This window comes from Heterodontus francisci, chromosome 32, assembly GCF_036365525.1.
Source record: "Heterodontus francisci isolate sHetFra1 chromosome 32, sHetFra1.hap1, whole genome shotgun sequence".
NCBI lineage: Eukaryota > Metazoa > Chordata > Chondrichthyes > Heterodontiformes > Heterodontidae > Heterodontus > Heterodontus francisci.
The window spans coordinates 8,311,832-8,335,070 of NC_090402.1; the positions used below are offsets into that span (position 1 = coordinate 8,311,832).

At 41.3% G+C, this 23,239-nt stretch overlaps 1 protein-coding gene across 5 annotated transcripts in view; it reads left to right on the plus strand.

Annotated features, from left to right (window-relative positions):
• The window catches only part of pomt1 (protein-O-mannosyltransferase 1), a 42,857-nt gene extending 20,131 nt beyond the window's left edge, over nt 1-22,726 (plus strand). For all 5 annotated transcript variants that reach the window (XM_068012150.1, XM_068012152.1, XM_068012154.1 and 2 more), the window contains 12 exons: nt 1,575-1,730; nt 3,988-4,118; nt 5,135-5,230; nt 5,653-5,745; nt 7,013-7,109; nt 8,359-8,451; nt 10,405-10,525; nt 12,212-12,309; nt 16,808-16,921; nt 18,483-18,609; nt 20,747-20,924; nt 21,103-22,726. In XM_068012150.1, coding sequence (XP_067868251.1) covers nt 1,575-1,730; nt 3,988-4,118; nt 5,135-5,230; nt 5,653-5,745; nt 7,013-7,109; nt 8,359-8,451; nt 10,405-10,525; nt 12,212-12,309; nt 16,808-16,921; nt 18,483-18,609; nt 20,747-20,924; nt 21,103-21,277 — 1,479 coding nt within the window. In that variant the 3' untranslated portion in view covers nt 21,278-22,726. The remainder of the gene's footprint in view (nt 1-1,574; nt 1,731-3,987; nt 4,119-5,134; nt 5,231-5,652; nt 5,746-7,012; nt 7,110-8,358; nt 8,452-10,404; nt 10,526-12,211; nt 12,310-16,807; nt 16,922-18,482; nt 18,610-20,746; nt 20,925-21,102) is intronic.
• Nucleotides 22,727-23,239: the final 513 nt, after the last annotated feature.

Below are 23,239 nucleotides of genomic sequence, written 5' to 3' on the forward strand. Positions count from 1 at the left end.
GAGTAATTGGCAGAACCCTTTGGAGTATTGTCAGGCAGAGAGAACTGGGCGTACAGGTCCACAGGTCACTGAAAGTGGCAACGCAGGTGGATAAGGTAGTCAAGAAGGCATACGGCATGCTTGCCTTCATCGGTCGGGGGCATACAGTATAAAAATTGGCAAGTCATGTTGCAGCTGTACAGAACCTTAGTTAGGCCACACTTAGAATATTGCGTGCAATTCTGGTCGCCACACTTCCAGAAGGACGTGGAGGCTTTGGAGAGGGTACAGAGGAGGTTTACCAGGATGTTGCCTGGTCTGGAGGGCATTAGCTATGAGGAGAGGTTGGATAAACTCGGATTGTTTTCACTGGAATGACGGAGGTAGAGGGGTGACATGATAGAGGTTTACAAAGTTATGAGTGGCATGGACAGAGTGGATAGTCAGAAGCTTTTTCCCAGGGTGGAAGAGTCAGTTACTAGGGGACATAGGTTTAAGGTGCGAGGGGCAAAGTTTAGAGGGGATGTGCGAGGCAAGTTTTTTACACAGAAGGTGGTGAGTGCCTGGAACTTGCTGCCGGGGGAGATGGTGGAAGCAGGTACGATAGCGATGTTTAGGCAGACGTCTTGACAAATACATGAATAGGATGGGAATAGAGGGATATGGGCCCCGGCAGTGCAGAAGGTTTTAGTTTAGGCAGGCATCAAGATCAGCGCAGGCTTGGAGGGCCGAATGGCCTGTTACTGTGCTGTACTGTTCTTTGTTCTGCAGATGGACACCTTGTTGTAAATTGGTTCCTCACATGGTCAGAAAAATTGCACTGGCAATAACATATTTTCTATAAAAGATTATTTTGCTCATGTCACCGTGTGACATCAGGCACTAATTTATCCTAGTAGATCTTCCTTGGCGTTGCTCGCAGGTAAAACGGGGTCTGGAGAACAGTTGTGATGCTTAGCTGTGAATGGATGGTTACTTAGTGATAGCTCATATACTAGTAATCTAAACAGCAAATGCAGGAATTTTCTAAAAAAATTATTCATTTAATTTAATTATTCATTCATTTTCAGTATGTGGGCTAGCATTTATTGCCCATCGCTATACTAAGTGACTGACTAGACCATTGCAGAGGGCAGTTACGAATTGACACATTGCTGTGGGTCTGAAGTTGAGTGTAGGCCGGACCGGATGAGGACAGCAGATTTCCTTCCCTACAGGACATTAGTGCACCACATCGGTTTTTACGGAAATTTGGTAGCTTCATGATCTCCATTACTGTTACTAAGCTGCTTCTTTCAAATTTTTATTTGATTAACTGAAATTAAATTTCCAAATTGTTGTGGTGGGATTTGAATTTATGACTCTGGATCATTAGTAGAGGCCTCTGGATTACTAGTCCAGTGACATAACTACTATGCTATCTAGTAATTATATCTACTTCCAAATTAGAGGGCAGTTGTAAATTTTTGGCTCCAGAAAAGTCTGCAAAAACCAGATAGCTGATTATATCATTTGTATTTTGAGTTGATCAATTGGCTTGATTTTATTTTGTCATTAGGTTTAAACTTGTAATTTCTGTTGCAATCTCCTTGCAGGTCACAGTGCTTTATCATGTTCTGGCCCGGTTCTGTGCACTTTTAGTCCTCCCAGTAATCTTGTATTTGGGCTTCTTCTATGTTCACCTGACCTTGTTGTACCGTTCTGGACCACATGACCAAATAATGACAAGCACATTCCAAGCTAGTCTGGAGGTAAGAACACTGCATATGCTGGATAATGTTATTACTGCAGCAGCTCTGCTTTGCATTTAACCTTTTAATAAAGGTGCAGAAATAGAAGAAAACTATGTAGAAAGTATTATATTAAAAAAAGTTGATGGGAGTGTGGAGGGGTGCAGGCAGTGTGAAAGGTGTGGGAGCTGTCTGAGAGGCTACTGAAGCGAGATGAAGAGCAAAGAAGATTGGGAGCAGCAGTAGGAGCTGGAAGAAAGGAGAGGAATTGATGTGAGTTTGAAATGCTTATGCTGTAGGCTGGCCTGACACCACTTATGGTCCTGTGCTTGCTTATTTCTATTTCTTGAGATAATGTGGAGTGAATACTATTTATCAGTATATTTAAACTGACATGGCGTGTTTCATTTTTCTTGCTGAATGCCACATAAGCAATATGTTTCTAAGGTGACTCTCAGCACAGTGTTGTGTTCTGAGAAACAGAACAGTGATCAGATTGCTTGAAATTTTCAAGCATTTGTGCGCAATCCTTACATAAACAATTTAATTTGGCACCGGCATGCACTCCAGTTACCAGTTCCGATGAAGGGTCACTGACCCGAAACGTTAACTCTGCTTCTCTTTCCACAGATGCTGCCAGACCTGCTGAGTGGTTCCAGCATTTCTTGTTTTTATTTCAGATTTCCAGCATTCGCAGTATTTTGCTTTTACTCCAGTTATCAAGACTGTTGGTCAGCACTGAGCAACACCAAAGATTAGTCAGCCTCAAGGCTAGCAGGAAGGTTAAATGCAAATACTTCACAGAATTTCTCATTGACTCGCGCAACTCTAAAAGGGTTCCAAATTATAATTGCAACATTTATTTTATGCTTTCCTTTATTAGCCAAGGCATAGAGTACAAGAGCAGGGAGGTTATGCAAGAACTGCATAAAACACTAGTTAGGCCACTGCTAGAGTACTGCTTATAGTTCTGGTCACTGCATGACAGGAAGGATGTGACTGCAGTAGAGAGGGTACAGAGGAGATTTATGAGGATGTTGCCAGAAATTAAGAATTTTAGCTCTGAGGAAAGATTGGATAGGCTAGGGTTGTTATCCTTGCAACAGAGGAGGCTGAGGAGAAATTTAATTGAGGTGTATAAAATTATGAGGGACCCAGATAACGTGAATGGGAAGGATCTATTTCCCATATCAAAGAGGCCATCAACCAAGAAGCATAAATTTAAAGTAATTGGTAGAAAGATTAGAGATGATTTGAGTAATCGTTTTCATCCTGAGGTTGGGGGTCTGGAACATGTTGAAAAGGTGATAGAGGCAGAAACACTCATTGCATTTAAAAATACTTGGATATGCACTTGAATTGTTGTAATGCACAAGACTATGGACCAAGATCTGGAAAGTGGGATTAGGCTGGATAGCTTTTTTTCAGCCAGCACAGTCACGAAGGACTGAATGGCCTCCTTTGTCTTGTAGGTTTCTGTGAAATTACAATATGGCTTGTTGTGATTTAGTTAAGGAACTAGTTTGTCATTCATAGCAACCATATTTTTAAGCAACAGTAGTTCTGGTCAGCTGGAATAGCAGTAGGAACATGGTAGGTGGTTGGCTTCATTGTCCTCAGTTGGGAAGGAGAAAAGTAGACAGGGTTCCTGTACCTGATTGAACAGTCTGCCAGCATTCGTGATTGAGGCTCACATGAGAAGGACCACATTGGTGAGGTACCAGAGAACAACCGTGGAACTATACCCAGTGAGGAGCCAGCAGCTTCAGGAGAGAAGGGCAAGAGAGAACACCGGCAAGACTGGTGCAGGGAGGAATGCAGAAATAATCTAGGTGTTTTATCTTCTTTCATGGGCTGTGGGCATCACTGGCAAGGCCACTGTGGTTTGCCCTTTCCTAATTGCCCTTTGCAACTGAGTGGCTTGCTAGGCCATTTCAGAGGGCAGTTAAGGGTCTGGAGTCGCATGTAGACCAGACCAGGTAAGGACGGCAGATTTCCTTCCCTAAAGAACATTTACAGCAATCGATAATAGTTTCAATTCCATATTTTTATTAATTGAATTTATATTCCACCAGCTACCGTAGTGGGATTTGAACCCATGTTCCCAGGGTGATAGCTTGGGCCTCTGGATTGCTAGTCCAGTGGCATTACCACTATGCCACTGTCTCCCCACATCTAATGAGTTGACATTCCTTGCCTTCATAAGCACAAAATTTCACCAAAAAATATGTACTATTTCCCAAGCGAATGAGAAAGTTACACTTGGTTTCCTTTACAGGGCGGACTTGCAAGGATCACACAGGGTCAACCTCTTGAAATAGCCTATGGTTCCCAGATTACACTGCGGAATGTGTGGAGCAAACCTGTTCCCTGCTGGCTCCATTCCCACAAGAACATGTACCCTATCAGGTAGAGATTCATGTGACAAGGAAAGCACAATAAACATTCTGATTCTGTGAAATGTTATTTATGGACTCTGGGCACATAGTGCACAGATGTTCACTGGGGGGCTGGTATGATAAACTGCAGGACAACATAATGATTCTGGTACCCAACAGTTTGTGTGTACAATTGCTGCAACAGCCCAAAGCTTGAATCTTGTATCAACATGCAATGAACTTTGTCAGGGAGGTTGTGTACTATACATGCAACAACAACTATTTGCATCTCTATAGCATTTTCAATATAATAAAACATCTCGAGGCCCTTCACAGGAGCATTGTCAAACAAAATTTGGCACTGAGCCACATAAGGAAGTTCAAAGGATAGTCTTAAGGGTAGAGAGGTTTAGCTGGTGAATTCCAGAGCTTAGTGCCCAGGCAGGTGAAGGAGGTTAGAGATATTGAGGGGCAAGGCCATGGAGGGATTTGAAAAGAAGGGTGAGAATTTTAAAACTGAGGCATTGTCGGACTGGGAGCCAATGTAGGTCAGCGTGCACAGAGGTGATGGGTGAACAGGGCTTGGTACGAATAAGGATATAGGCAGCAGAATTCTGGTTGCATACAAAAAGAAAGGAGAGTGTAGCTTTTTTTTTTATTTGTTCCTGTGATGTGGGCATCGTTGGCTAGGCCAGCATTTATTGCCCAATCCTAATTGCCCTCGAGAAGGTGGTGGTGTGCTGCCTTCTTGAACTGCTGCAGTCCTTGGGATGTAGGTACACCCGCAGTGCTGTTAGGAAGGGAGTTCCAGGATTTTGACCCAGTGAGATTTGGCCCAGGATTTTGGTCCATTGGAGTTCACCCTTTCCATTGGAAAATGCAACCTTCCACACCACCTTCCCAAACATTAAATCCTGGGGTGGCAAAAAATGGAGAGAGCAGACTTGAGAACATATAATCTCGGTTGACATTTCAGTATGGTCCTGAGGGAATGCCGTACTGTCAGAGTTGCTTCCCTTCAATTGAAATTGTGTGTGTTCTTTGCAGGTATGACAGTGGCAGAGGTAGCTCCCACCAGCAGCAAGTTACCTGCTATCCTTTTAAGGATGTGAACAACTGGTGGGTTATAAAGGACCCTGGCAAGTATGTGATAACTGATTGCTTATTAACCTGACTGCGAAAAGGGCAGCATTTAAGGAAAATTAGGCACCTATGCAGTGTGTAAATGTTGACTTCTACTTGTGTGATTCGTATTATGATGCTGCATATTTGTTGCTGCTGTTAGCATTAGTGATAATCCAAAACTAAAGGAAAATTGAGGCAGGAGCTGTGATCATGTGCAACAGAAATGATTCATTCACTTTTCTCAGAGCCTAAGCTTGGCACTCAGCAGGGGTCATACAGTGTTCCAGATGGAGTGCCAAACTAGGTTAATATTGGGAAAGCATCAGATGAGACTGGGAACTAAACCCTGATCTTGCATTCCCCTTTCGGGGCCAGTTAGCCTACTGTTGCTTCAGTCTAAAATTTGTGTAGACCTATAATATGCTTATTTTCTTATTCAGACAGGAGCTGGTTGTCAGCAACCCCCCTCGCCCAGTTCGCCATGGTGATATTGTGCAGCTGGTCCATGGGATGACAGCACGTTACCTCAATACGTATGTTCAGAATACCTGCTATTACCTTGTTGGCATTTTCTGTACTTTTCATCACCTTGCGATTGCATTTTGTGTTGAAAAATCTGTGCAGTGGAATGATTGAATTTGTCTGTTCCTAAGTATGAACTCTTTAAAAAAAACTTCATGTACATATTGGACTTAAATTTGGAATATTTAGCCAATTGAATTGGAAGGTAATCAGTTATAAAGAGAAAAGCTGGAAATCTGAAATAAAAGCAGAAAATGTTGGGAATATGCAGCAGACCCATGACCACCATTTATCTCTCTGGATGGTGATGGACTTGCTGTGTTTCAGCATAATTCTGTGAACAGGAAAATGGTATGCTAAGGTTATGTTGTCTTTAAATCTCTCTCAAAGTCTCTCTAACTAACCTGAATTTTAAATCGCAACAAATTTATTTTTGATCCTGACAAAAACCTAAACTCATTTTAGCAGGCAGTTATTAAAAACAAAAATTCTCCTTTCCTCCTACTCAGGGCAAGCAGCATTCTTCTTCAGAGCGAACAGAGGGGCAACCAGTTCTTGACTCTTTGCTGGTGTCTCTCTGGTTATTGCAGGATGTGTCAGAGTTGGTGGAGATATTGAATCCCTCAATGAAATGGCACAGGAGGCCATTCAGCCCATCGTGCCTGTGCCAGCTCTTTAAAAGAAATATCCAATTAGTCTCACTCCCCTGCTCTTTCCCCGTAGCCCGGCAAATTTTTCCCTTCTGTTCCCTGTCTTTGTTTTGTTTCTCCTTCTAAGTTGGTATGTCGGCCTGACCCGAGGAGCCACATCATCCTCTCTTGAGTCAGAAGGTTGAGTTTAAGCCTTGCTGTGGGATTTCTGCATATAAATTAGGCTGTGGGATTTGAGTGTATAACCTAGGCTGACACTTCTCCATTGCAGTATTCAGGAAATGCTGCATTGCTAGAAGTTCAGTCTTTAGAATGATGTGTTAAACGGAGTTCCCAATGGTGGACGTTTCAGCACTGTATGTCCTGGCCTGTGTTCTTCCCTCAACCCAGACCACTAAAACTTCACAGTTGTTTATTGTATGTGAAGCGTTTTGACCAATGCGATAAGATGCTATAAATGCACCTCCCACAAGCATCATTTTAGACCTTACTATAGTGCAGTATGCAATGTTATGACAGAAGCTGAACCATTAAATTACCTTGGGGTACTGATTCATATCATATTTAACTATTGAACAAACATTAATTAATGCATTTATTTTTGACTGGTTTTTTGTTTGGATTTTAGGCATGACGTTGCAGCTCCTATGAGTCCTCACTGGCAGGAGATTTCTTGTTACGTTGATTACAACGTCTCGATGCCGTCACAGAACCTGTGGAAAGTGGTAAGCGCTGAGTAAGATTTGTCAGACCGATCGCAAATGTTAGATCAGAGGTGTGCAGATAATTAACAAAGCCCTTTGTCTGCTGCCCAATAAGAAACAGCGCTAGAATTGGAGAAAACTTTTTTCATTAGTGTAGCTAAAATAACAACTATTTGCATTTATGTAGCACCTTTAACAGTAAAACATCCCAAGACGCTTCACAGGAGTGTTATCAAACAAAATTCGACACTGAGCCACATGAGGAGGTATTAGAACAGATGGCCAAAGCTTGATCAAAAAGGGTGGTTTTAAGCAGCACTCTTGAGGTGAAGCGAGAGGTGGAGAGCTTTAGAGAATAAATTCCAGAACTTAGGGCCTAGGCAGCTGAAGGGATGGCCATAACATGTTAGTATGTCTGAGAGGTGGCCTAATAGAGAACTTGAAAATTATGAGGGGTTTGATGGGGTAGATGTGGAGATGATAATTCCACTTGTTGGGAGACCAGAATTAGGGGCCATAAATATAAAATATTCACTGATAAATACAATAGGGAATTCAGGAGAAATCTCTTTACCCAGAGAGTAGTTAGAATGTGAAACTTGTTACCACAGTTAGTGGTTGAGGCAAATAGCATTGATACATTTAAGGGGAAGCTAGATAAACACATGAGAGCGGAAGTAATAGAAGAATATGTAGATAGGGTGGCAGGAGGCTCGTGTGGAGCATAAATGGACCTGTGGGGTCGAATGGCTTATTTCTGTACAGGAAACTCTAATTCTAAGTGACAAATCAGAAAAAGGGCAGACACAAAACTGATGAGCTTCAGGATCTCACAGACTCATTAGGATCCAGGAGTTGTTAAGTGAACATACCAATATTATGGCCACTAGTTGAAATGCAAATTCCACAGTCCTACTATAATTCCTGTTTTTATAACACGTGTATATTATTCCATTTTATACAACATCAGAATCTACCCTATCTTTAAGCCACACAAGCAGGCCAGTTCCCTCATGGATTAATGCGTGGTGTTGTATTTAAAACTGGTTACTGTGATCCGGTATCATCAATTTCAGTTGCATCATTTATTTAGGCTCACTAAGATATTGGTTTTCCAAAAGTCACAGTTAGGGATATAGAAAGGGAGATGAGGTCCCATTGTGTCTGAATTGCCCTCCACAACCCCCCCACCCGCCCACTAACCTCAAGACTAGAATTTACTAACCTATATTTCGCATTACATTTTAGTTCCATGTATTTTTCATTTCAGGAAATTGTCAATCGTGACACTAAGAATGAAGTGTGGAAAACCATCTTATCAGAGGTGAAGCTTTTGCATGTGAACACATCTGCAGTGTTAAAGGTAAGTTTGTAGGATATGCACAGGCTTTTAATTGCCTTGATATTCCGTGTCACTTGCAGCTTTTAAAGTAACATACTCCTACCAGACCACCACTACAAACCACATTTGCAAGATCTGCACACAAGTATATGTTTAGCCAAGAGCTCTAACCTTACTGCTTGCAGCTTGAGTGGACTATTGTCCCAGGAGTTTGTGTGTCTGGAGGGTACTGCACATTCATAGTCATTAGACAGTTGTATAAAGAATTTGTACTCCTGGACCTTTTTTGTTATTTGTTTGATAATGAGCTTGAATAGTCTGATAAAGGTTGCTTAATTCCTTTGCCCTCTTGCCGATATGTATTTTCTGGCCGTGTGCTGTTCCTGTGTTAAACACTTCATGTTCAGACTAAATCCCTCTGTGCACTCTGTGACATTAACCTGAATATATCCAATAATCTCTACTTTAGATACTGTAATTGTGGATATCACTTCACGATTGCAATTTAGATCTCATGTGATTCACCACTTGTCTTGATTTTACCTTTTAAATTTATAAAATGTCCAGTTTTTCAAGATAAATCGGTGTCAGCTACATACAACGCACACTGATAGAACCATAGCCTCCTTACTTCTGTGGACATTGAAAGATTTTCCAGTGACGTACTCTATTATGAATTCAAAAGTTCTTGATTCAAATTATCTGCTAAATTCAGGTTTTTAGCAGCAAGTATCCTAATTTTCTGTTTACATTGCTTCATTCAAATTATTAGATAACTCAAATAATTTTCCCACCAAAAAATGGAATTATCGAGAGTCGAGTATAAGTACTGTGTTTAATGTAGATGAAATGTTTTGAATTCCTTTATGGAATTAGTGAAGGGAGTTTAGGAATCCCACCAAGACTGATCAGCGATCTTAGAATGTAAACATTGATACCGTTTACAGTGAGGCTGCATATCTGTGTTAACATGCCCAATAAGCCTTGAAGAATGAAGTTATTTTAGGTCGCTGTCAAAGGGTACAAACTAATGATGCTAATTCTCCACTGCATCTAATTTTAACTGGTTGCTGGATTAGATAGCTCCGTCGTGTTTTCAATCATGTTTGTTGCAGGCTGTCAGCCTCTGAGACGGGAACGTGTTGCTCTATAGTTGTCTTGAATTGAAGAGTGTAAACTCTTCCTTTACATTGGTTTCTTAGCTGAATCAGGATGGGAGGGATAATGTCCTCCTCAAGATTTTCAGAATTACGTATTCCTTGAAAATTAAGTGATCTGGGATATTCAATTTTTTAAGTAAAACTTTGACACTGAAGCTGGTGGGAAGTTCCAAGTAAATTTATTCATGTTACTGACTTGAGAATATTTAAAGAAGTTGCTCCCTGGGAGTGAGTGCTAGGTTTCCATCCCCTTACAGGAATACTATTTGTTTAGAGAATGTTGTTTTTGAAAATCCTTGTATGCAGTTGTTAAGGATACTTGATTGTTGCTGTAACAGTGTGTGCTGCCTGGGAGCGGGAATGGTTAGTTGTGCTTTTTTTTGTCATCCCTGCACTTCGGATTCCTTACCATAATTGCACCACTAAGTAGCCAGATGGATTCCCATAAAGAAAACCAAAAGGTTAATCTTTCTGTGCAGAGTTTACATGCCTTCACAACCTCATTGATGTTGTATTGAGTTTTGAGTGTAGTTGCAGCTATTGTAATGAGGAGACCCAATGCTAAAATTTCATTTTTTGGGTTGTAATTGATGGTGCATTCCTCCAGAAAAGGAATAAAACAAGCCAATATCATTAATATGTGCAACAAGTTCATCTCCTCTTAGGTGTATAGGGACCTTTTTATTTGGGAAACCTCTGCCTTTATTTATGTGCCCCTTTCAGCATCAGAAAATATGATTAAAGTTTGCATGATCAATCCCTACTTTGCACACATCTCAGTCCTGTGATGTTTTATTTTGCTTTTCCCTTGTAGCTCAGTGGTACTGCTTTACCTGATTGGGGGTATCGCCAATTGGAGATTGTTGGAGATAAAAGCTCTAAGGTTTATCACCAGAACATGGCATGGAATGTCGAGGAACACAGATATGGAAAAAGTAAGGCTCTTTGACTTAAAAACAGGGCTGAAGTTGAGGGCATAAAAGGGACTCCAACAGTATCCAAACTTGCAGAGGCAGGGATTTTAAAATTCGCATCCCTGTTTTCAAATCCCTTCATGGCCTTGTTCCTCCCTTTATCTGTAACCTCCTCCATCCCCACAACCCTCCGAGATCTCTGCACTCTTCCAATTCTGGCCTATTGCCCCTACCCAATTTTAATTGCTGCACCATTGGCGGCCGTGCCTGGGCTCTAAGCTCTGGAATTCCCTCCTCTCCGCCTCTACCCTCTCTCTTCCTTTAAGACGATTCTTAAATCCTACCTCTGTCTCAAGCTTTCGGTCGCTTGTCCTAATGTCTCCTCATGTGGTTCCATGTCAAATTTTATTTGATAACACTACTGTGAAGCACCTTAGGCCATTTTGCAATGTTAAAGGTGCCTTATAAATACAAGCAAATAGTTGTTGAAATGAGGAAGATTTTCACACTTTGCGTTTTCATATAACTTCATCAGGAGGTTGGGCAGTTGTAGGCAAGATGAATTTTGAGTGTAAAAATGCTGTTTGTCCACAGTCATTAGTACCCCTACTGAGAGGCACATATAACACCTTCATCCCCTTAAATCTCCCAAATGCCCAAGCCATTTCCCAGAAGGAGTAGGCAGATCATAAAGTCATTTACAGCACACAAGGAGGCCATTTGGCCTATTGAGTCCATGCCGGATCTCCATGGAGCTATTCAGTCAGTCCCGCTCACCCACTTGATTCCCGTAGCCCTGCAAATCTATTTCCTTCAAGTGACCATCCAGTTTCCTCTTGAAGTCATTGATCGTCTCCACTTCCACTACCCTTGTGGGCTGAGAGTTCCAGGTCATTACCCACCCACTGTATAAAAAAAGTTCTTCCTCACATTCCTCCTGCATCTCTTGCGCAAAACCTTCAATCTGTGTCCCCTCGTCCTTGTACCATTAGTTAATGGGAACAGTTTTTCCTTGTCTAACTTATCTAGGCCTGTCATAATCTTGCATATTTCTATTAAATCTCCCTTCAATCTCCTTTGTTCTAAGGAGAACAACCCCAGTTTTTCCAACCTAACTTTGTAATTAAAATTCTCCCATCCCTGGAATCATTCTGGTGAATCTCCTTTGCACCCTCTTGGAGGGAAATAAGTCAGTTGTGGTACCCTACTTGAAGCTAGGCAAACAGCACAAACTCTCCCCTAAAAGGCAGGAATATTGCTCAACATAAAAGGGTCCATTTGTTTTTGCTTTCTTTGTCACTTGTCATTGCCCTACCAAACAAATCAGCGGCTTTGATCACTACAATGCACATTGTACCCTGTGTATGCACAGACACACACAATATCAAAAATATATTTTTCTGCAAATGCCATTCTATTGCAATGTACAAAGGCTTTGTGGCAAAGTCTTGTCTTCGGATTTTTAAAAAATGAATTAAAAGGCAAAAGAAATCCAAGAAGTTCTCTTTGTTGTATAGTGATATTTGAGCTGCTTGATCAGAATGTTGCCTTGTAATCGCTACTAACTATTATTTTCCAAAATATTAAACAATGAAAGTGATAATCGTATACATATAATTGACCTGTATTGGTTGTGAATATGAGCTTTGAAATACAAGTGTACCTTGTTTTTAAAACTTATGCTTTTTTTTCCATTTTTGCGCCCAGGTGAGGAGCAGAAGGAGAGAGAGCTGGAGCTTCAAACTCCAGCACAGATGGATGTCAGCAAGAACATCAGCTTTATGGCCAAATTCCTGGAATTACAAGTAATGGAACCTTCAGTTTTATGGACTTCACTTTGTTACATAGTAGGCAGAACACACGCAAAGGAAAGAAAGCTATTTAATGCCTTTCACAACCTGAAGACATCCCAAAGTGGTTTACTGCCAGTAAAGTTCTTTTGGCAGTGTAGTCACTGTTGTAACATAGGAAATGAGGCAGCCAATTTGTGCACAGTAAGGTTCCACAAACAGCGTTGAGATAATGGCCAGATAATCTGTTTTGGTGATTAATTCTACATTAATCCCATATTCCTACCACATCCCCACCTTCCCTCAATTCCCCTACCACCTACTTATACTAGGGGCAATTTACAATGGCCAATTTACCTATCAACCTGCAAGTCTTTGGCTGTGGGAGGAAACCGGAGCACCCGGCGGAAACCCACGCGGTCACAGGGAGAACTTGCAAACTCCACACAGGCAGTACCCAGAATCGAATCCGGGTCGCTGAAGCTGTGAGGCTGCGGTGCTAACCACTGTGCCACTGGGGAAAACTCCCCTACTCTTCAAAAAATGCCATGGGAGCTTTCATGTCTATGGGGCCTTGTTTTAACGACTCATCCAAAAATTGGCAGCTCGGGCAGTGCAGCACTCCCTCAGTACTGTACAGAAGTGTCAATATGCAATTAAGTGCTCAAGTCTCTGGAGTGGGGCTTGAACCCACAATCTTCTTACTCAGAATCGAGAGTGCTACCACTGATCTAAGGCAGACACCTGATGAAGTACAATCAACTCTCTTAAGTCAGCAATCAACTTTGGTGACTTTTTTTTTTCTCAGATAAATTAGTTTAGGAAATTAAACCAGTATTTCCACTGTACCTGTGGGTCTTAGATTTTTATATTCCCTGCAATTAATTTTCTATTTTCCTGCTGTTCACACTCAGTTCCATCGTGTAGCCAGAAGTTGGCTATATTTGACTATGTTAGATCTACTTGTGTCTGGCTCACATACAGCTTGTCAGCTTCTGCCTTTTGGGCAATCTGGTTTAAGACCACCAAAATTTCCCCATTTTAGGTGACCCAAGTTGTAATAGTTGAGGTTGGACTTCACACTTGGGCTGTTTGGAAATTCAATTCCACACTTGGATATCTTTGTTGTAATCTTTCTATACAACTCCTCAAACTCTCCATTGCTTTGATTCTGGTCTCTTGTGCATCCCCTCCCTTTATTCCATTATTGGAGGATGTGCTGTTAGCTGCCTAGGTTTGACACTCTGAAACTCCCTCTCCAAATCCCTCTGCTGCTCCTTTAAGACTAGCCTTAAAAAACAAAAATCCCACCTCTTTGACCATGCTTCTGAGTGAGCAATATTCCTGGCCCAAACAAAATAACATTTCAGGATACAGTATGTGAGTAATTTGAGACATGATGTGCGTTGAGTATAGTATGGGTTGGGATGAACAGCTAACTTTGGACCTGTGATTCCCAAAGCTGTCCACCACGGGGGTTTTTCTCTCCTCAGTCTGGGTCTGTTGTAAATTCATTGATAGAGATTGTTTGCTGTGATTAGTTAACAACTCCATCATTTGTTGGATCATGTGACTACCAGGAAGGTAGGAGGCAAACTAGAAGATTTTTTTTATCTAGCAATTCCTAAAAGAGGCCTACTTTAGGTAGGGAAAACGAACCCGACCCGAGCCCGTCCTGGCCCGAGTCCCTCTGCTTTTGCCCCCAAGCCGGACCTGACCCGACCTGAATTGACCTGACCCAAGCCCGACCCGGCCATCCGTTTACTTACCTCCCGACTCGGAACTTCCACGAAGCTGCCGCGCATTTGCGATGATGTCACAGTGACGTCACTCGCTCACTGCGCAGACTCAGTTTCGTCCCGGACTCCCAGCTCAGCAAAGTTTTTTTTTTAATACTTAACGGCACAACACTGACCCTGCATGTCCGGCCCGACCCGACTCGACTTGGACTTGGCCCGGCCAGCGCCCGAAAGCCGGAACCTGAAGATGGGCCTGACCCGAATCCGACGCATGTTGTCGGGTCCCTTCAGATCGAGTAGCAGGCCTCTAATTCCTATGTTCCTAAGCTTTTGATCTGCCATTCTAATATTCCATTTGGCTCCCTGTCCATTTTTTGATTATGCTTAAGTTAAGCAGTTTGGACAATTTTCTGCATCCAAGGTACTATATAAAGGCAAATAGTAGATGTGATAATGTTTTTATCATCTCCCTCAGCCTTGGCATTGCCTATTTTGGGCAACATATCAGGCTGGTCAAAGCCATGCTTGTCACCAATGCTGCCAATTACCAGCCATTGGGATTTGTTGTAGGTCTCCCTGATATTTCTCCTCCTTTTCCCTTCTAAATCAAACCACCCAAACTGAAGATTTGGATCATTCCATCATCACAAAGGCTCGATTCTACTGACCTAGCTAAGATCTCCCAATATTCATCCATTAAGAATAACCAAATAACCAAATTTAAATGCTAGTTGAGGCAGATTTTAAACCCAAGTTGGCCAACGAGGATTTTAGCATTCTATCCTATACCACTGAGATGTGATCAGCAATAAATGAACACTTGATGTTTAAGCAGTGTGGTGGTCTTGAGGCACTTTTAAAAAGAATCCCTTATACTCATTGTTCTTCACAAATATCCCCTTAACCAAACATAACCCTGCAAATATGATTCCAAATCCTCCTTTCTGCTCAACATGGCATTATTATGCCTCTGCACTTACACTGAGAGAAAACTCAGACTACTACTGGGGTACAAGCTATTTCAGCTTCTCTCCCGATCTGAAATTGGTCTTTTCCCACTCTGGGAAAATAGGCATATTTCAGATTGTGAAGGCTAGATGCACTTTTGGCTAATATTTGCTGCATGTCTCTTTCTCTGTGAGACCGTGATCAGGAGATGGCATTCATATTTAACACATTGAGCAGGAGGGGGACTTGGAAACATTTTGGATGGGAGTTGATTCAGGCTTTTAGGGGAATATGAGGCCTGGGTGCATCAGAGACAAGAGGGGATTGGAGCCAAAAATGCTAATATTCCATTCAAATGGTGTCTTCTCTATTGTGCCACCTTGGGGTACAAATGCTGCAGCCTCTTAGGTTGGTAGTCTAATGGGAGGCCTTAGCTTATCCCTGGACTTTAATTAAAAAAGAGTGTAAAAATCAGTGAAGCATTGACTCATGCATGAAACACTTGAGCAATTTACTGAAGGGCATGTGCTCAAAAAATGTTAACTGCATTCTAGGATATTTTTGTTTTCTTGATTTAAAAAGTTGGGTATAAAGAAAAATGTAAAGTTTTATCTTCCTGTGAACTATTTATCCTCTAGCCTCACTTCTGTAAAAGTGGTATGAATGTGGGCTTGTGAAGGATAGAGTTTATTTTGTAAGCTATTTCTACACAATAATCCCAACATAATTTACAGGGGAAGTCAAGAGTTATAACTCTTAACATTCTGTGTTATAATTTGCTAAGACATAGGTCCATTTACCTGATTCCTTCAGTCAGTTTGTAATCCAGCCTTGCAATCACAGTAAGAAAGAAATGAAGATTTGCATTTATATAGGGCCTTTCATAAGCTCAGGATGTCCCCGAGTGCTTTTGAAGTGTAGTCATGGTTGTAGTATAGGAAAAGCAGCAAGCACACAGCAAGCTCCCACAAACAGCAATGTCACAATGACCATATAATCTGTTTCAGCTGTGTTGGATGAGAGATATATATTGGCCCATGTACTGGGGAGAACTCCCTTGCTCCTCTTCATTTTGTGCCCTGGGATCTTTTACATCCTCCTGAGAGGGCCACCAGGGCTTCGTTTTAACGTCAAATCCGAAATCCTTCGCCTCCCACAGTGAGGTACTCCCTCGGTACTGCCCTAGAGTGTCAGCCTAGGTTTTATGTTCACGTTTCAGCGTGGGGCTTGAACCCTCAACCTTTGACTCAGAGCTGAGCGTACGAGCACTGAGCTAGAGTTAATACCTGTAATGTGATGAGCACAGCTGCCTTCCCACAGGAAGGTGGGAACATGGGAGGGAGAATCACTATTGGCCCTCTTGCATCTTTCCCAGTGACCAGTTGTCCAGTGCCATTGGCAGGGGGTTTGGTGCTTTCCATCTGTCCATCAGCAGAATGATGCAGGGTGAAGAGGAATATACAATTTTTTAAAAAGCTTGACAAATATATATGTAAAAGACTTACTGATATTATGAAGGAAGAACTGAGATTATAAATCATCCATTAGGGAATTCTGGAGAAACATCTTTACCCAGAGAGTGGTGAGAATGTGGAATTCACTACCGCATGGAGTGATTGAGGCAAGTAGCATAGGTACATTTAAGAGGAAGCTAGATAAACACATAGAATAAAAGGAATAGAAGGATATGTTGATAGGGCTGTATGAAAAGGGATGAGGGGAGGTTCATGTGGAGCATAAACACCAGCATGAACCAGTTGGACTGAATGACCGTTTCTGTGCTGTACGTTCTTACGTAACATGAGCTTGTTCTGTGTTTTCTTCAGCTGAAGATGATGATGTTGAAGAGTGAAGAGACTGAGCACAAGTATAGCTCATCCCCTCTAGAATGGATAAACATGGACACCAATATTGCCTACTGGCTCCATCCCAGTACCAATGTAATGAACAGATTTAACTGAACAATATTTATTTATATTTTTGCTGTAAAAATATGTGATTGTGTTTTCAATTCACATCTCTACTTTTGGGGATTTATTCTCGGGCGCATAAAAATTACTGAATTCTGGTGCAAAACGCCAGTGCAATCTGAGTCTATTGAAGTGACTGCCTTATAAGTTGAGACGAGACTTAAACTAGAAATTTAAAAAAAATGCTTAAGTATTTGCTTCTAAAATGAATACAAATTGGTGTCCTCACACTGCAAACTATTCCTAGGCTGAGATGAACAGTGCATTCCCCATCAATGCCACCCTGTAACTAGCTTAGAAAGGTATGAAAGATGGACTCTAGTGGCTTGGAGTGACAATTTTCATTTTGTTTCCAGTGACCAGCTAGCTTCCTTATTACATAGCAATGATGAGAAATTGCTATTGGGAATGCCCCTGTATTAGATATGCCCCAATAGAGAAATGCCCTTATCTTCATTCAGTATGGTTGGTATCCTTCCATCTATGAAAGATGATGGACACGCTGCAAACAATCCATTTAAGTCTTCTCTTGGTGCATCTTTGCTGATGGCTGTGAAGGCCAATCCTCAAGAGGCAGGTTCTGCCACAAGTGCTGCACATGAAGCTGCCAAGTGACGCCGAGAGTTGTTGTTTTTGACATTGGCGCCTTTGCCAAGCTGCTGTAGCAACTGGTCGTCGTGGCAGTGCACACCAGTCCGCAGGATGTGTCACCATTTCCCCCTTTCGCCAGCTAGTGACTCCCAAGTGCGATAGTCAACATTTAAGACCGCCTTGTCGCGCTTGCAAGCATTCTTGAAGCGGAGCTTTGGGTGCCCCACTGGTCGTTTGGCCCTGGCTACCTCACTGTACGGAAGGTCCTTGGATATGCAACCATCTTGCATCCTGCAGACATGTCTGATCCACCTAAGCCATTTTGATTTGATTAGTGCCAGCACACTTGGGAGCTCTGCCTTTGAGAGGACTGCCACATTTTTGATTTTGTCCTGCCAGGATATACCCATAATGCGCTGCAGACAGCGAAGATGGAAATTATTGAGCTTCTTTTCCGGGTAGTGTAAGCCACCCATGTTTCACAGCCATACAGCAAAGTGCTGAGAACACAGGCCTTATAAACCATCAGCTTGGTCCTAAGGGTCAGCTTGGTGTTCAGTAACTTCAGCTGAGATCTAGAGCTCCCCATGAGATAAATGACAGAAGCAACACCGAAGTCCCACCACAGCCAGCCCAGGGCAAGGGTGGTTGCTACACAAATGTACTACACCACTGGGCTCCCCAGCTATGGTCTACTGCTGTTAATGTCATGTCTTTTCCTTCTTATTATAGACTTGAGTTATTCGGTAGTTGGAATTAAGCAATTTAAATGCAACAGGACAGGAAGTGTCTTCAATTTGAATGAACAGATAATTCAAGTTGAGCAAGCTTTTTTATTTTATAAGGTGTAAGCTATAATTTCAGGGATATTAAAGGGCTCACTACATTTAATAGTTTGTATGCCATCTTTACCTTTTGAATTCCGAAACTTGCTTCACAGGCACAGATCCAGCTGATTGGGAATATTGTGACATGGTCGTCAGCAACTGTTGGAATTCTTGTTTATATAGTACTTTTCCTTTGGCATCTGCTGAGGCAGCGGAGGAGAATCTACACCATCCCAGAAGGTAACTTTTACTCTCATAACTTTTTTTGGGAAAGTATCTATTTTTGACAAGTACATTTAAGATTAAAAGTGAAACAAGTCTTAGCTGTTTCCCCTACAGTCAGCAATTGAAGCACACACACAGCCTTTAATATGTGAAAGAAAGAACAAACTTGCATTTATATAGCACCTTTCATGACCTCAGGCCGTCCCGAAGTGCTTTACATTCAATGAAGCACTATTGCAGTGTAGTCACTGTTGTAAATAACATGACAGCTAATTTGCACAAAGGAAGGTCCCATAAGCTGCAGAGAGATACTGACCAGGTGCTTTGTTTTACTGATGTTGATTGAGGGATAAATATCGGTCAGGACACCGGGGAGAACTCCCCTGTTCCACTTCAAAATCGTGGCGTGGAATCTTTTATGTCCACCTGAGGTGGGGCCTCAGTTTAACATCTCATCTGAAAGCACCTCCCACAGTGCAGCACTCTCTGTTTGAAGGTGACTGAGTTGCTTGTTATGCCTATTAAGATTTTAGCAGTTGGTACTGCTTTATAAAGCAAGTTTGTTGCAGGACATGAGTAGTTTCTATTGTACAGTAGCTCCAATGTCCCGTCTGATAGAACTGATCGCATGCACCTATCTGCCTTAATGTATAAAGCATTTGGTAAGCTTGGCTTATGGCAGTTCTGGTTCTGCAGTAACAATTTAGGGGTCCTGAGTTCCAATCCCAGCATGGCATGTTGTGAAATTAAGTTGAATGAATCTGAAATACATGACAATGCTATTAAGTCATTAAAAAAAAATAAAAAGCAAGTGTCTTTCTGTGAAGGTAATTGTGCATCTCTACCCAGTCTGCCCTATACATTACCCCAGCCCCACACGGTGGTTGACTCTTAATGTGTTCTGTATGTATGTGTGCGTATGTATACGCGTGCATGTATAGAAAAAGCTAAATGTGACCTTGTCACCACTGCCCCCATCGTGAGAACAAATGTAAAAAGGGGGGGGGAAAAATTGTTCTAATGTTTAGCAATAAATTTCAGTCCTTAGTGACATTGTCACATGCAAGGTCTGCTGGATAAATGTGTGTATTTGTAATTGTGTGGAAACATGCTAGATTAGGATCTATCCTCCTGCCCACATATTTCATCAAAATACCTTAAGGACAGCGGTAACCTAATTCAAATTCTATTTTTTTTTTTTGTTTCTGCAAATACTGGCCTACTGGAATAACATTCCTCCATTAGTATTTCGAGAAACAAAATGACATGTTTCTATGAAAAAATAGTTTGTCAAAATTAAGTCTAAATGTTTAAGCGAGCGGAAGCCTTTGAAGGATTTGGTGCTTTAACTTTTAAAGCCCTGCCTGAAATAATTTTAGTTACTAAGGACCCTGAAGTTCCGATGAAGGGTCACTGACCCAAAATGTTAACTCTGCTTCTCTTTGCACAGATGCTGCCAGACCTGCTGAGTGGTTCCAGCATTTCTTGTTTTTAATCCCTGAAGTCTTTCCTGCTTTGTTCATTGTCCCCTGAACAGATGCAGTCCTATATTTCCAGACATCTCCTGTTGAAATTGTATGATTATTCTTGTTTCAGTATTTACCCTGTAACTGTCAGGATACGACCATGCCAGTCGGGTTTACAGTTAACTTGTCAGTCCGATATCTACGAATTTTGCGATGTCTTTGTTAACCAAATATAACATGTCTAGGCCTTTGGGCTGAAATTTGTGCAGCAGCGCTCCTAAGTGTTTATTCATTGTTCAGTAGACACTCTGACTACGCTGCTGACCGCTGCATACACAGATAAAGGAAGATATTGTGCACATGTTGTCCCAGCAAAATTTACTTAATGGAGTTTCTGATAAGAGTGAGAGTGTTCACTGATGCAGTTTGTAACCAGGCAACCTCCCAAAGTGCACTTATTTTTACTACTTATGCATTTCAGTATGAGTAGTTTTGAATACATGTTATCAAAGAGAATACACTTTGACACTAAAAGGTCAAAGAAGTTGTGAATTACTTGTATTGGGGGAAGTTCCAATTGATAAGAGTATTGACTTCTCATAAATATCCATTCAATATAACATGTTTTAAGTGTCTCTCTGCTGCTGCTGTTGGTTTGAATGTTCTTATTGTTTCTATTCTGTTAGACACCTGGGAGCACTTTGTTCTGGCTGGAGCTATCTGCATTGGAGGATGGGCTGTTAATTATCTGCCTTTCTTCTTGATGGAGAAAACACTCTTTCTGTATCATTACCTGCCTGGTCTCACCTTCAAAATCCTCCTGTTGCCTATAGTTCTTGAGCACATTCACAATCACATCCTCAGGTATGTACAGCGTGCCATTATTTTGAAGGGCAGCTACTGATCTTGTGAGCTGTACCTTCCAATGTTCCCATTACATATTCAATATGCCTACTTGGCAGCTTTTCATGTCACCAGAGCCATAAATCTAATGCAGCATTAACCATTATGAAATCCTTAACTACTTCTGTTCCCATTTCAGGTCTACTGTCTCTCGAAACACCTTCAGTGCTGTGGTCCTAGCTTGGATCTCCTCCATCTACTTAGTGTATCAGACCTTTAGTCCTCTCACCTATGGGTATCCAGCTCTTTCAGCATCAGAGTTAACTGCGTTGCGCTGGAAGGACAGCTGGGACATTCTTATACGTAAACGGTAGCGCCTGTCTGAGGCAAAGGACAGCACACTGGCTGCAAGATAGGAGTGAGCTCTAACTTAAAAATTCAAGCACTTTAAAGGATTACAGTTTACATCAATTTAGAATAATTTTGCGATTGGGCAGATGGGTAGAAGAATAGGAGGATTGACCAATAATTTTCCAGTATGCGTGCAGTGAAATGGACTTTGGATATCGATGTGATGCTGCATTGCCGTGACGTATAGAGAGATCTACAGTGCATCATACAGGATACCGTCCTTGTGCCTCATGGTGCTTAAAGCGGATACTGGGCACAAAGGAAAATCCTCAACTGCCAAATGCCTCATCTTGCTTTTTAAGTAAAGATTAATATCGGGAGATATTGCAGTATTCTAGTGGTTATAACACTATAGTATGAACCAGATTGTAATGATATTAAGTATTATGGTTACTTCTAACACCCAAATTGTGATCAATTTTGAAAGTTCTTTGTTGTTGCATTGGCTTTAGTGCCTTATGACAGCAGAGCTCTCGGTGAAAGTTTAATGCTACTACTGCCAACCTTGCCTCTTGTAGACAGATTGTGGAATGACACTCGGAGGTTGGGAAGATATTCACGGTTCATCCAATTCATTGAAGGATCTGAAAACCTATTTACGCTATTTTTAAATCTGTGTAGAAGAAAAGCTATCCCACTTTTCTGTAATTAGTTGATTGACTTAGAGTCTCCTATTTTTACTGGACTAGTGGACTAAGTTTGAACGTTTGATATGTCGTGATCATTTCCCATGCCAGTGCAACTAATACCTAGAATTTCAAACCTACCCTTGCTTTGTTCGAAATAGAGGTTTACAGGGATGGTTTTAAAATCAGGAATACAAATTGTGTACATGAAATGACGTACATTATTTTTACAGATAAGCATGTAGATTGTATATTTTTACTGTAATCATTATGACCACCTATTAAAGTTATGATGTTCGAGGCACATTTCATCAGTTATGGTAAAATCTGAGTTGATTAAAAAAAAAACAGTCCTACATGAGAGCAATTGAACCTGAGCAATAATTTATGGAGGTTTTGTATGGATATACTGTGAAAAGATGAAACTCGCAGTATTACACTAATATGGATTTAGTTCTAGAGCATCTTTTAGAAATGAAACGCTCAGATAAGCTGGTGTTTTACATTTTGACCAAGATGGGCATAATCTCAGTATTGCCTCTAGCACCCAGAAGCTCAGTGAATCTAGGTGAATCACTTGACTCTGCTGAGGTAAAATAATATTACATTGACCAAAAAGCACGGAATTTTACCCCCACCTTTTAAGTTCCAGTCTACATGAAAATGAAATGTAGGTATTTTTGGAAGGATGCTTTATATGATCGAAAACAGCTTTGTAAAATTATAATTGTGAAAGCATATATCAGTGTAGTTTCCTTTCTAAGCTATATTTGGAAATAAAAAAAACTTGTCATATTTTTATTGTGGTTACTGCACTTCTAAGAGATGTTTCTACTGAGCAGAAGTGTAAATTGTACAGTTTGACATCACTGCTAGACTGATGAAGTTGTATTATTATTCGTCCATACTCATGTGACTTTAGTAGTACAAGAACTTTCATTTGTATAGCACATTTTAATTTACAATAATGCCCCAGGACATTACAGAGGCATAATCACAAAAACAAAAGCAAAATACTGTGGATACTGGAAGTCTGAAAAAACAGAAAATACTGGAAATACTCAGCAGGTCTGGCAGCATCTGTGGAGAGGGAAACAGAGTTGATGTTTCGAGTCTGTGACCTTTATTCAGCATCACAAAAACATGGCTGCCAAGTCGAAAGGGGACATATTGGCAGGTGATGACCAAAAGCTCAATCATAGAAATGGGTTTTGAGGAGGAGTTTAGGATGTGAATCCCTGAGGTTGGGGCTTATGTGCCTGAAGACACAGCCACCAATGGTGGGGCAAAAGCATGCGA